General features: G+C 37.6%; 1 protein-coding gene across 1 annotated transcript; it reads right to left on the bottom strand.

Annotated features, from left to right (window-relative positions):
- Positions 1-5,517, bottom strand: synprb (synaptoporin b). Its single transcript, XM_028577046.1, has 5 exons — positions 5,494-5,517; positions 4,834-4,958; positions 788-986; positions 443-634; positions 1-357 (listed from the first exon to the last, which is right to left on the bottom strand). The coding sequence occupies exons 1-5, from the start codon at positions 5,515-5,517 to the stop codon at positions 1-3; spliced, it is 897 nt and encodes a 298-aa protein (XP_028432847.1).
- Between the last annotated feature and the right edge of the window lie 10,072 nt (positions 5,518-15,589).

Here is a 15,589-nt window from a genome sequence, read left to right as displayed (position 1 = left end):
TCACATCTTGTTGACAAATATAATCGGCCCTTGAGAAACCACTTTATTGTCCCTGTCATAAATTACTGGTTTGCCGAGATATGCGTGCGGTAAGCTTAAGCTTACTTGTGACTGGTTGAAGCTACCTTGTCTGTTTACCTGCTGATTAAAACTGTCTTGTCTGGAAGGTTGTGGACCAAAACCTTCCTCCGGCTGTTCGAAGCTGCTCTCACTGTACAGCCGCTGTCGCATTTCACTGCTGCGTTTCCCAGAAGCACTCCTGGTTGGATATCTTTGACCTGTCTTGTACCAGCCTGTCTCTTTGAAGACAAACCAAATATTTCCAACCCAGAGGACGACGTTTACAAAACCAAAAACCTGGAGAAAGAAGAAGGGATGGGTGTGAATGGCTTGCTTTATTTAGTTTGGGTTTCAGTGCTTCATTTGTTGAGCGAACACTTACCGCAGATGTATTAAGTTGTGACCAGAGAGGTTCCTGGGTGGCCATACATTTATTCTGCTGAGCTCTGCAGGCTGAGATGAGCAAAAGCACCTGTGTCGGGTTTGTGACCGTCTTGATATCAGAAAGAGTTTTGGCCCAACAGCAACTGCTTACCAGCCACATAAAGGAGAAGATGACCGTAACGACAAAATCCTGCTCAGGACAAAAGAGTAGAATGGAAAAATAGTCAATTTTGGTGTGTTTCATCTCATACAGACACAAACATTATCACACTATATTGTATCTAATTCAGGTGTGACATTGGAGGATTGGAGGAATGTTTGTTGAAGGTATAAACTCACTGACCACAAGCGGGCCTCTGTTGTTTTTCAGGTACTTGTTCTGGTAAAAGACATAGACGATGGTTGCCAGCAGAGAGTACAGGAAAGCAAAAACACCAACAGTCAGGAAAAACTGAGCAGCTGAAGAAAAGTCGCCATCCAGGAAAAGGATCTCTTCCCTCTTTGTCTCACACAAGGGAGCCTTAAAATGCACTTCTTGTAATCTACAAGACAGAAAAAGGAAATGTAAGGAGATTCAGTCTGTAGGGAAAATGGTTCAACCTCAAAAACCATAGATACACAGCAGAGAAACCTTTATTTAATGTTGCATACAAAGGGACAAATGCCACATGATTCAGAAGCTGCCAGTGAAAAAAGCAGTGCTGCAACTTGGCTTTTCTATGTGACAGAAGGAAGCATACTGTAGCAGCATCTGGAATGTGAAACAGTTTCCAAATGAGGATTAATTATGACATTCAGTGGCAGGGTTTTCCTGACCATTTATTTAATTTTTTTTTATATTTGTTGGGAGCTTTTTTGGCATTGTGTATTTATTTATTATTTATTTTTGCATTATTTCCTACTTTGTATTGCAACTGCTGCCAACAATCTCCCTCTGAATAAATAAAGTTATATTTGATTTTATATTTGATTTTAAATCATAAACTCCTTACCATATGGTGCTTGGAGTTGTGTAAATAATTGCTGTATGACCTACACTACTGGTCAAAAGTTTTAGAACACCCCAATTTTTCCAGGTTGTTATTGAAATTCATGCAGTTCAATGTCTTATTGTACTCTTAAATGAAAGAATAGAACAAATGAACAATTTAAGTTAAAAAATAAACCAAAATGTATTCTAAATTTTTGACTCATCAAAGTAGCCCCCTTTGGCAGATATAACAGCTGAACACACTCGTGGCATTCTTTCTACAATGGAAATCAAATATTCTTCAGAAAGTTCTACCCAACTCTGTTGCAGAAGTTCCCATAAATGTGTGTCACTTGTAGGTTGATTTGCTTTCACTTTTCTGTCCAGTTCATCCCAAACCAGCTCAATGGGGTTTAAGTCTGGTGACTGTGCTGGCCACTCCATGTTTTTAAGCTTACCATCTTGTTAATTTTTCCTAAGGTAGTTCTGGCATAGCTTGGACTTATGTTTTGGGTCATTATCTTGCTGTAGGATGAACCCCTGACCAACTAGGCGCATACCAGAGGGTACTGCATGGCGCTGCAAAATGCTGTGGTAGCCGTTTTGGATCAGGGTGCCTTTCACTCTGTACAAATCACCAACCCTGGATCCAGCAAAACAGCCCCCAACAATCATGCTTGACAGTTGATGTCACACACTGAGGAACCATCCTTTCGCCTACTCAACGGCGTACAAAAATCCTGCGTGATGAACCGAAGATTTCAAATTTTGATTCATCAGTCCATAGCACCGTCTTCCAGTCTTCAGTAGTCCATTGACAATGTTTCTTGGCCCAGGCAAGCCTCTTTTTCTTATTCTGACGTCTTAGCTTTCTTGCTGCAACTCAACCCATCAAACCTGCAGCTCCAAGTCTTCTCTTTACAGTTGAAACTGAGACTTGCTTATTGCGACCACTATTAAGCTGTGCTTGAAGCTGTTGTCCTGTGAGCCGCCTATCACGCAAGCTGTTGACTCTCAGAAACTTGTCTTCTGATTCTGTTGTGGCTTTGGGTCTGCCAGACCTATTCCTGTCAGAGTTTCCCCCAGTTTCTAAGTGCCTTTTGATGGTGAAGAATACTGTACTCACTGACACCTTGACTTTCTTCGCAATTTCTCGTAGGAAAGACCAACATTCTTAAGTGTTATGATGGTCTGTCTCTCTTCCATTGTTAATTGCCTTTTTCCCACCATTTTTATAGCAACACACTACTTTCTGCAGTACAATACTGTTCAAATAATGGTCACGAGGGTACGGTACCACAGTGTGTTACAACAATACTTTTATACAAACAGTGGGGGTTGTAAGTAATCCAGACAAGTTTGAACACCTGTGGGAATTGGTAGCACCAAGTTTCAAAGCTTGATTAACCTCCATTGCTGCAGAACAGCTTTACATTGTTTACCCATTTCTTGTTCCCTGAAAAAGGCCTTTTTGTAAAATACTGAAATGTACATTATTTTTCAGTTTTGGGTAACCTTACTTTTTTTTTAACCTCAGGCAGTTCACCACTTACCTTTGTACCATTTCAAGCTATTCATTGGACTTGAACTGCTAACATTTCAATAAAAAACAAAACAAATTGGGGTGTTACCAGTAGTGTAAGTGAGTTCAATTACTGTCACCGTGACAATATTGACTTAATCGTAGGTATGTGGAGGGTTTAGTCACCACGGCTTGGAGTGAGGCACAGTTTTTATCTGCTTTTCATAAATGCAGAATAAATAATTGACCACAAAAATGAACAAGTTTTGTCATTTGCATGCTTAGCATCCAATTAATGAAAGCAAGCACAAAGCTGCAGACAGCTGCATTGACAAAGTAATTCCTGTTGAATGTAAAAAATATAATTAACAATATAAAGGACATTCTTTAGCTGAAAGGTAAGCAATATTTGACTGTGCTGCTGTTATCATTATTATAAATGAAGATACATTGCCAGACATGTATTTAGTTTTGCCATTTATTTTAGTTATTGCCTCATTTTGTTATCAATCAGTGTGAACACACACACACACACACACACACACACACACACACACACACACACACACACACACACACACACACACACACACACACACACACACACACACACACACACACACACACACACACACACACACGCACACACACACACACACACACACACACACACACACACACACACACACACACACACACACACACACACACATTTAGATCTTTGCCTCCCAATACCTCAAAACGTAAAAGCCCCCTTTAGAAATAGCATAACATTTCGAAAAAAACTGAAAAATACTTTAATTCTGTTGGTAACAATGTTGTTTACTAGTCCATTTATACATGAGAGTGGGTACCACTGAACTAACACATCGACACCAGTGTCAAATCAGCTGAGCTGTTAATGAGACGACTAATTAACAGTTCAGCTTGGCCATCACTGACTCTGACGCACAGGGTTTGGGGTGGTCGACCACAAGACTAGAGAGTTTACATCCACAGACACACCACACCATTCATCATTCAAATGAAATGTGTATGGTGGCCAGTCGCTCTCCAAGAAATTGTTCAGTTAAACAATATGTCTATAATTAGATTTTGTTTCCACTGTGCACACTGAAACTAAATGATGATCTATTATAGCTCTGTTTAAACGAGTCCTTTCACTTAAAATAGCAATACGGATGAGAAATAGAGTCACTCTTTTCTCATCCTTCAAACATCTCAGTGTTTATATAGCACAAAGTCCCAGGCAGCCCTGAATACTTTCAGGTCGACAGGAGTCAAAATGAAACAGGGACAAAGAAAGATACCGGTTTCTGTTGCTCATCAGCTTATCAATGGATCGCTAAGCCGCTACATCAAGCTGTGATAAAGTGCCAAGGAGCTGTAATATCACAAAAAGCCCACCTTCAGTTAAGTCTGTCAGGGCTCCAGGTACAGTTTTGATGAATGATGTAGTAAAATATTTGTGACTTTAATTGGGCTGGCATCCTGCTCAGCTTTAGTCCAAAACCCTGTTTTGAGGGCAACTCCCCTCTGCTGAGCCTGGTAACATGATTGAGTAGAGCTGTGCAGCTTTTAAATAGTCTTTTTGTTTTTGCTTTTGTCCAGTTTCCTGAAATATGCAGAGATGATTGCCTGGTCATGTCTGCTTAGTCTGAAAGCCTCGTTTTGGGTGTCCAGTAACATCTTCACTCTTTGTCAATTAGTCTGTTAATTCACATTTTAAAATTATATAAATCAAAACATGTAAAAATTGTCAAAGATTAAATGATTACTCTAAATGTAATAAAAACAAAAGTACATGAAAATCAATATTTTTTTCTTGTATTTATAAGTGAATTACCTAATGAGATCAAAGGATGTATGTAAAGGAAAGCATAAACAACTACTTCACCTGAAAGGATAGCCAAAATCAATGTTGATGCTGAGGTTACTCTGCCTCCTGTCTGAACAGTCCACTTTAACCTGGAGATGACCATAGTATCCTCCACATGTTGCAAAAGCACAGATGGCAAAAATCTAGGAAAACAAACAAAAATAGAAAAGGATCAGCATCGGTTGATATTTTATGAGTTCCTTGATCCAATATCAGGTCTGGGAGTGCAGCTTACTGCATACTACACATTAATAAATTAGGCTACTGGTCTGATTATTGAGATTTATAATTGGTTTGAAAACAAAACCTGAATAATTTAAAGGTCGGAAGACAACTAATGGAGCTGCTTACTGTGCCCTGGAGGGTGGCCACAGCAGTACAGTACAGATTCAATTTGAAGATGTAAGACTCTTGCTCATTGTATCTTTAGAGTTATTATGCAGAATATTCATATTAAGAATGAGAAATTGACTCTGTGTTCACTACTTTGAATAGACTTCTTAGTATGTAAAAAACAGCACTGATTCTAAACCTGATAGACATTTCACCAATCAGCAAATCACAACATCAAGATCACACTTGATGTTGTAGTTCATACAAGGTAATGTGCAGTGAATAGAGGCAGAAATCACTATAACCAACATGAAGAAATGACAAGACTAGAGAAATGAAACTTACCGGAGCAAATATAACCATACACATTTAAAAATCACAGATCTCACGTCCAGCTCCACACAGTATCGACAGCTTTAGTCATCAGGGTTGAAAACACCACTGATGTAGACAGACAAAAAGAGAGTGACTCTTCCAGTGGAGGGGCGGGCTAACAATAGATATCATCCCCAGGGAGGAGTCTGAGATTTTACTGTACTCTATATTTGTTCATAAACACTGCAATAAACTATAAATACCATAATTGAGGGAATGTCTGCGAATAGGTCGTTTACTTGTTATTGCTTTCAAAAGATCTTTTTTCTAAATAAGGCTTCAACAGAAACATGAAACGAAGACAAATGTCAGCTGCAGAATTTTGTCATTGCAGGGAAAAGTATGCATCTCCATATTAGTGATTTTGAATTATTCAGATAAACCGAAGGATTAGGTGTTCTTTTGGGCAAAAGGGAGAACATTCTCATACTTATTAAATTATATAGACTATTTAAAACCCCTTGGATTATCTGAAAAACGCACTGTTAAAAAGCTGACAACAGGCCTGTCTATATGAAAACGGGATGTTTTGGAGATACATAGTTTTTACAGGACAGCAAAGATTGCAGCATATTACAGTGATGGTCTTCCTGGACTAAAACTTCAGTAGAGGCTTTAAAGAATTGATCTTAAAACATGAACATTTGAAATAGGTGTTACAGTGCCAGATTGTACAATTTAAACCAGATAGGATTTTTTTGATTTTTCAAAATAGGGTCATCCTAATCCCAATGATAAGAGTAACCAGTTAATGTATTTGGCAGAGACGTTACATGAAGGCATGTTACATTTAAATAAAATGCCACCAATGCAATGTAAAACTTCTAGCCGTGGCTACTTGCAGGCCTTGGGCCTGGTTGTTGGTTGGGAATGTAGAAAAGTAAGTCAGAAAAATTATTATATGACAATAAATTATTTGAATTAATGAGTTTCTCTTGTATGATTTGTGGGTGTCTGATAAGGAAGTAATTAATTGAATGTATTGAATATACATTACACCAAGCTATTTCCTCCCCAAAACCCATGTTGCCATGGTAACTGAACTGTGTAAAACAGTTCTTCTTTGCTCCTGCACAAAGAAGCAATGACTTTCTTTAACATTGTAACCTTTCTCAGCACTTTTAAGTTATGTTTCTAAAAACTTTGGATTATGTCAGATGAATTAACATTTGAGACTATATGATGAAACCCTTAAGAAACTTAGAGTAATACTGTAAAAGTCGTAATTATCTGGTTGCTCTAATTCACCTGTGCCTCAGGCAGTATGTGCATTAGCTGCATAAGTAAGAACGGATGAAAAACATGTATTTATGACCAAGGTCTAATCAATAATCAGATTGATATGTGTTTTAAGTGTGATATTATAGTAGGTAATCAAGAACGTGGTTTTGGCCTCAGGCAAATGGTTTAGGGCCTCATAAATCTTTGGGCCAGCCCTGCAGCCAATAAAATCATATAATTTCAAATAATAAAGTAATATTTGTAACGTGATGTCTCTTCTACAAATCAAAACGTAATATTGTGATTGCATTAATTTGTTAACCAATGCTCAATGTCATACGATGAATAACTAGATTATTATATTGTAATCATGGTGGATACATCTTCTTTTCTAATGATCCAGTTACAATTTGGCCATTTGCATTGTAGTAATAAAGATTCTGCTGACCTCTTTTGGTGACAAATCTGTATTACAAATTTATTTTTAGGCAAGAATGAATTTAGTGCCGTGCACATCGCTGAGTGATATTAATAATGCATTGCACTGCAACTTGGATTTTAAATATAGGATATATCATTTGTTATCTCATACTGGTCTGATTTATGTACTAGAGAAATAATTAATTATTCAATGATAAGAAATATTCAGATTTACTTTGAATCAAGGACCTGAGAATGATTTGCTTGATAACATGTCAACCTGGAGTACTTGGACAAAGTGTGTGAGACCAAGTATAGCACATACTCAAAGACTTAAAGGTCCCATGGCATGAACATTTCACTTTATGAGGTTTTTTAACATTAATATGAGTTCCCCCAGCCTGTCTATGGTCCCCCAGTGGCTAGAAATGGCGATAGGTGTAAACCGAGCCCTGGGTATCCTGATCTGCCTTTGAGAAAATGAAAGCTCAGATGAGCCGTTTTGGAATCTGCTTGTTATGAGGTCATAACAAGCAAGGTTACCTCCCCTTTCTCTGCTTTGTCCGCCCAGAGAATTTGGCCAACCCATGAGAGAGAGACATCATGGCTTTCAAACGAGAAAAGTGGCAGTTGGTCAAGGCCACACCCCCACCCTCCACCTTGCCCCTCCCACTCTCCTCCTCAATAGCTTCAGACACTAAAATGGCACATCCTAAGGAAAGCTCATTGTGGGACTGGCTCTAGTGGCTGTAGTTCTGCACCAAAGCTGAATTTCGGGAAAGAGACTTCAGAGACAGTATTAGGGGACCACTAAGGTCTATATAAAAGCATCCAAAGAGCACCATGTCATGGGACCTTTAATGGAGGGAGTAATAATGAATAAAAGCAGTTATTAAAACATGATTTACAAGAACATAACAGGATGAATAGAGGAAGTAACAAAGTAAAAAGATGGAAAGTAAAACAATTAAATGATGAAGCAGAATTTAGTTTTTTTTGCTTGTTTGTTATTAATACTGCCAAACTGAGAGCTGCTAAACTGTGTTTTGTTGTTGTGAAACTTTGACAATTAAGATCTATTCTTCTTTTATATTCTAGTTTCATATAAAAGAGGTAGAAAAAGAAAATATCACATGACATAAATGCAAGTCTACATTAGGCTATAAAACATTGATTTATTGAACTATAGTTTGGCTGTATAACATCCGTTATTATTGCTGTGTGTCATAGGGCTCAATTCTCCTGAAGTGTGTTATGCTCTCCTGACTGTTAGTCACTCATGTAAATTATGAGTAAAAGGTCTGCATTCAAAAACCTGAGAAACGTTATTTGTCGATGTGGCTAAGACAGGTTGATTTCAAGCTGCTGTAGATTTGAAATTGACAAGACTACAAGTTGAATCATTGGGATATATATAGGATAAAGAGTAAATAGGCCACTGGAATCTTAAAAGTAACACAACTACAGGGGTAGCAGCCAATTTAGGATTACAAACATAAATAACTATGACTTCAAAGTTTCAGAAGTTATCTAAGAAAAGGAAGTGACTTTGATTGACTAATTCCCTCAGGCAGGCTTCAGATGTTAATGGCAAAATGACTGATGACATTTCCAGTCCACACTGAATAACAGCCAGAATAACTCAGTGCCAAGGGATCACTGGCTGCTTTTTGGTTTATATGAGGTGAAAGGATTTTAAAGGCAGCAAGATGCCAGACTTTACATAGAATTTAGTAACCAATCATAGAGTCATAGATACCCAATGTTGGATAGTAAAAGCAGAATCCATGAGGCATACTTTGAAACTTATTTCACAAGCTGGAGGCTGACAGAAACATTAAACTGTGGTAAAAGAGAGGTTGATGCAGAGAACAGATGAAGACATGAAAACCCTTCGGTTCAATTTGGTCAAAGATAAAAATAGTTTAATTTTTGTTGTTCTCAGTTGAAACAAACAGAACTGCATTAGCTTCATTTGCACATACAATCAAACCTTAGTTGGTTTATAAATAACCATCCAATGTCTTTTGTTTGAATGAGGCTGGTGGAGCTACGGTGCTATGGAGCTGCATGCATGTTGACTCATATTCAAATATTCAATTATATTCTTGTTCTATCGTGAATAACTCACATCTACAACAAAAGGGCAGTGATCCAATTATTGGGTTTTGACAGTTTATTCCTGTAACATCCTCCATACTCAAAATCCAGTCAGGTTTTCGACTACCATCAAAAAAAGTTTTTTTCTGTGTAGGTGTACGAATACTACCTTTCTTGACATTTGACACACATACTGTAAGGGCTTGGTGGTGCGATTTGCACCCGGGGACGGCATGTTGTTCTTTGTGTGTATACATCAACATGTTAATGCACTTTTTTGTAGCCTATAGGTGTTCTATCATATAACATCATTATCATTTTAAATTGTAATGCAGTTATGTTGTATCTGAGTGCATTTTACACAAGTAAATTTACTTGACTAACATTACTTAACATTTTAGTAACTTGAGTTGAGATTAGAGAGAAAATGATACTGTAGCCTTGCTACCTCATTCTGGTGATGTAATGTGTTCTTTGGTTTTTGTTGATATAATTACATATTCAGACACATCAGAATAAAGTTTTAATAATTTCTTATGAATAAGAATAAGTATAATAATAAGTACTCTAGACTAACCAAAAACCTCTTTAAATAAGAGTAAGTGATGGTTCATCTAAAAACACACCTTTGAAGTGTAGGTTTTTTCATCTGCTTTCACTTAAGACCATAATCCTATTAGTAATCAATTATTCACTTAGTTTGTAGCCTTGGGTATTTCAACACAACAAAAACAGATATGAATTTAACTGCTCTTTCATTTTTCAACCAACAGAGGGCAGGACTTAGCTACACTAATTGGGAGGAAAATCTCTAAAGCTGCAGTGATGAGCTCTTCTTAATTTCTCACTGCATTTGTTCTTTCTCTTCTCGCCAAAATCCAGTTGACAGTTGTGTCTCCTGTATGTACAATAAGCTAAATACATCTCAACTCTTTGACTGCTGTGTGCGCTGATTGGAAAAATCATATCCCACTTGATGAGAAGATTGTGCTGGTCCAACAGCGATAGGGTCTTTTCTTCATGTTAGAGTGGTGAGGCTCCATCCTCTCGCTGCATTATTAATTAATCTTTTTCTGGCATCATCTCCACTATCTACCCTGAAAACTGTGGGAGGAAGAGACAAGAAATAAATCTGGTGGTTTTCATGAGGCCTCCGCCTGGAAATGTGCTTTCCAACGAGTTGATCTAGAGATTTTTTGTTGTCCTCTTTTGCAGAAAACCACCTTTGGACTGGGGTTTATCTAGAACATTAAAGAGTCAAGCCCACTTCAAATCCTAATTTTGAAAAAATCATTCCAGTGTAGTCTGAAATTATAAAAAGGAACCTTAAACCATGAAAATAATCCATAAACGTGATCACATAGGGTTTATTGTATCTACTGTATGTATTTGAATTTTTTTGCTGTAAAATAAAGAAAAGGAAAATTTTGTTAAGTAAAGAAAAGGTGACAATAAGAAACAATGTATTTCTACATCAAAGCATGTCAAGACTAAATGTGTTATTCTGGACTTCCTGGAATGCCACCTCAAATTCCCTGCAAGGTTGATGTCAGACGGAACATGGAAATATCAGAATTCCATTTTCTATTTTAGCATTAGGAAAAAAAAGAAAACATGAGACGGTTATGTAAAAGGATTTGTACAGATTGGTAATTTCTTCAAAACTGGTTTCTCCTCACTGCTAAAGCCAATTACCACACATATCTGCTTTAAACTGAGCATCTCACTCCTCTGCAATCCATATATCCAGTCAATTTCACATAAAACCATCTTACAACACACACTTAAATACAGTATTTGCTGGCTGTGAATCCCTCTGTGAGACAGCTATATAGCTGCAATACTGACAATGACCCTATTCCATCAATCTCACATTAAAAAAACACTCCCAGCATTTAAATATTTCAAAGAGCTCCAAAGACTTCTGAGCTTCTGTGTGCATGTCTGTCTGTGTGTGTGTGTGTGTGTGTGTGTGTGTGTGTGTGTGTGTGTGTGTGTGTGTGTGTGTGTGTGTGTGTGTGTGTGTGTGTGTGTGTGTGTGTGTGTGTGTGTGTGTGTACCGTATATGTGTGTGTGTGCACATCAACTCTGACAAAGCAGTTTTTAAACTGTTGTGTTGCACTTTGCGATTTAACCCAGAGCTTATGACTGGTGACTAAACCCTAAGCTAAAGTCTAAAAAGAGAATACAGATCTAAATGATACAAGCTCAAGCGCACAAGATACATTTGTTACTGCAAAAATAAATCTCTCTCTCTCTCTCTCTCTCTCTCTCTCTCTCTCTCCCTCTCTCTCTTGTACACGTGACACTCTTTAAGAATCTATACTTAATATAATAAACATGCTCCGTACATATACTGTATAGAATAGCAGAATGAGGGAGAGATGAGTCATGAATATAATATTGTGTAGTTGTTCTGTGAAGTTTCAGCTGTGCTGCACTGTCTGGTTTGTCACGGTGTGCTTTAAATATGCTGTCTGTGACAACTCTCCAAAGGCACATGACAGTGTGCCAAAGACACATGCAGGGACATATATTAAAGCACAAACCGGTGACTCCAATTGATTTTATTGGTTCTATTTAGTGTTTTTTTATGGTTTCATGTGTTTATTTATTTATTTTTTAATAGTTTTTCATTTCTTAGAGACAGAATTAATATAAAAATAATTAAATCAAAACACTGTTACTGTAAGATGATACTCACATGTAATGATAAAGTCGGGCTGGCCTCTATGACTTCAATCAATAATTAAATAGCTATTTCAGGGTCATGATTCATCTTATCTCTGTTGATCATAGTCGATTATCAAGTATAGTATAAATATACTGTATATGTAAAAAAAAAATTATATATATATATATATTTATTTAATTTTGTTCTCGGTTGAAACTATTCAACAGGGAATTCATACCATAGCTTCTTTATTTCCGTTAACATTCTTTTGCCTGGTTAACAATAGCTACTTGTATTTGAAAATGGCTGCCTGTAGTGACGAACCCACAGATAATTATCACCTGAATCTGCGGATCTCTCAGCTCCGTGGAGAGTTTTAGTGAGGGTTACCACCTGTTTCATGGATGCTGTGGTGAGACTGTTTTCTAGACTTGATGAACATTAGTCTGACAATGGAAATCTACCACAAAACGAAGGCATCATTTCTCTCCTTAAAACACAAACAAAATTCCAGTTGCATGATGAAACACACATTTTTGGCATTTGCATTTTTCCACACTGGCCTTTGTTTTGTACTACCCTGAAGAACATAAACATTTTATGTGTGTAGTTAAAGTAGAGGAGTGGGGCAGAGAACATCAGTCAATTATTAATGTTTAAAAGGTTTGGAGAGTTCTGTTGCTGAGGTTAGTGCTAGACCTCTCTGAGGGATCTGAGGTGTGTGCAGTCGCAGAAAACTAAGGGGTCTCACCCGCCTGAACCAGCAGTGGCCTGTGGGAGAACAAAGACAGACCTCATGCTGAGAATCCACAAGGGCAAGCTGCGTGAGTAATAACTAAAAGAGGACTATTAAATGCCAAGTCAGGGCAACAGGAGATCCACTAGAAAAACTGGAGATGAGGAGTCCTTGAAAGCATGGTTACCTGCAGGGAATATGCTGGTCAGACGCATAAGGGACATCTGGAGTAGCAGTCAGTCCAGCTGTCAAAAAGATTAAATTCAAACTCAGAGTTGAAGTAGGCAGACCTGCTCATCCTCCGTGCATGAGTTCACAGTACTGTATGAAGGCTGTCATGGGTGTGCTGGTACTGTAAGTACCATGATGGTGGGGGAGGTGAACACAGTAAAGGCTCAGAGTGGTGACGTAAGTGGTAAGAAAAGATGAGTTTGGAGGGAAAACCCTAACCTCAATCTAAAATCTGAAATGGTTTCCACCAGAATGGCCGTCATTGGTAAAGGACGACATCCTAAAGGTTTGATCTAACCACTGATATGCCTTGTGTCAAAATCTAGTTTAAAGACATTTATTTTTTATTAATATAGTGCATAGTCCTGTGTTAAGTTATGTTTAATTATATGACTTGAAGGCCCAATAGAATATTTTTACCCTGCGACCTTGACAATGAAGCAGTAAAATGGAATTCAAAAATATTTCATTTCATTATTTACACCTCTGCCGTTCAATCTCAAAATGGATGGTGTCACCTTACTGCCAGTCAGAGACTGATATATATAGATATATAGACTGATAGATATAATATGTAAAATTGCAGGCCGGTCATGGCAAACTGGCAATGGAGAAATGGTACCAAACCTCGCAAGATCCCGAGATGATTAACAAAAAAGAATTTAAAGAACACATTTTTGTTAATAAATAAAATAATATTTATTCTTTCTGAACCGTTTCAACCATTCCTTCAAACCATACAATGATATAGGTCGCTTATTCCTACTGGATGGTTTTATATCTAAAACCTAATCAAATGTAACAAGTTTGATTCGGGTATATCACTTTTTGGTTAAACAGCTCCCAATTTATATGCAGCCCGTGACAAATAATCATAAGCTGACATTGGTTGATTTTAACAGGTCATAAACCAAAAATTGGAAAATGGAAGGAGATAGAGTTAAGATTCCACAATCCAGTGAGCAGCAGGACCAGGTGGTCAGACCAGCGCCAGAAGCTTACACTTTTAAAAAATCTCATCAGTAGGGGGAGATATAATCACCAACAGATCAACTCCAGCATGTAGTTTAGTCTCGACCTTTTTACAATGTGTCATTATTATGAGCATTGGGGTTTCAAGATGATACCGTTAGTAGGGAATTATTAGATAGCTTATAGATTTTCTAAAATGTATCCCTTTGGTCTACAGCTAGTAATAATAATAATAATAATAATAATAATAATAATGTGTTCAGTGGAAGTCTGTGGTAGTGTCTCTCTTAATTCATTTTGGCCAACAGTGATTTGTCAGTTTAATTAAGTCAATAGGGCCCCTGGTTAGGGGTCAGGGAGTAGTTGTGATCTACGGTCACAGACGTCCTATTGTGTCATATTATTTTCTTTCTGTCCTGGCTTATACCATCTTAATCTCCCACCTCGGTGATTTGGATTAGCAAGGAGATGTCAACACATAAAAAAGCAGCAGGACCTACTGAAGTGTTGGTTTAGATCTTGTTTTCTGGTCTAATCCAGAATATTTAATATTTTGCTTCAAGCTTTTAAGATTGTATAATGAGATAAAAATTATAATGAAAACAAATGTTATCTTCAAAAGGAGATAGATTAAAGGAGTATTGCCTACCATGTGTCATGTAAATGTGGTCTGTTTGCACTTGTAGTGTTGAAAGGATTTGAAAGGTCCTGTGACCACATTATTACTCAGTGAATAGCAAGTCACACTTTAATAATATTAAGTGTTACAACATTGTCATATAATGTCAATAATAATAATATATATATATATATATATATATATATATATATATATATATATATATATATATATATAATATATATATATCATATTATTATAATATAATATATACATTATATTATTATTATTATTATTATTATTATTATTATTATTATTATTATTATTATTGACAATGTCACAGGCCTTGCGTTAAGATTTTATTTGATCAAAGATTAACACTGTATGTTGGACATTTGCATTTGGCCAGAAACTGTATGGAATTAAGTTGAACACCTGAATATTAGTTTTCATTTTGAATAATACATCTACATTTAGGCTAGTAGATGAAACGCTTGTGTGACTGCAGCGTAATGCAAGAGATACCAGCACATGCTGCAACAATCAATTTCTCGACCAGAAGCCTACAGACAGAGAGTTAGCTCTTCATGGCTACCCCACCCTTCAACAGCACACGCACGGGGCGGCTCAGGAGCCACATATTACACCAAATAATCTGCATCCCCTGCCCACAAACTAAATAATGTTCCCCATTTCAGTGACAATATTACAGAAATCCTGTGGCGGCCATCTTAGGTGTACCACTGCAGAGCGTTAGGATGAGATTAAGGACGAGTCGCTCATCCTTCACTCTGTGTTCTTATTCTGTGTTAAGGACCACGGCCAGCTCCCCGCGCCTGCGTCCCCGCCTGGCGGAGAGAGGCCATCGCCCGCTATCACCGAGAGAAAAAAAAGCCGCTTTCCTTCCCCTCAGCTGTACACTACGCTCCCCCTCCCTCCGCTCGGATCCTTTCTCACCTCCCCCTCTCACATCCGCAGCAGTAACTGGCCAATAAAATACAGAAAATACGTAAGCACCGACGAGTGCTCGGCGCAGGCGGAGAAAGCTCAGTGTGAAGCAGACTCAACCTCTTCCAGCACCACTCGTACTGCT

Source organism: Perca flavescens, chromosome 4, assembly GCF_004354835.1.
Source record: "Perca flavescens isolate YP-PL-M2 chromosome 4, PFLA_1.0, whole genome shotgun sequence".
NCBI lineage: Eukaryota > Metazoa > Chordata > Actinopteri > Perciformes > Percidae > Perca > Perca flavescens.
Note: the sequence above shows the minus strand (reverse complement) of the source record. Positions and strands in the feature narration are given on the sequence as shown.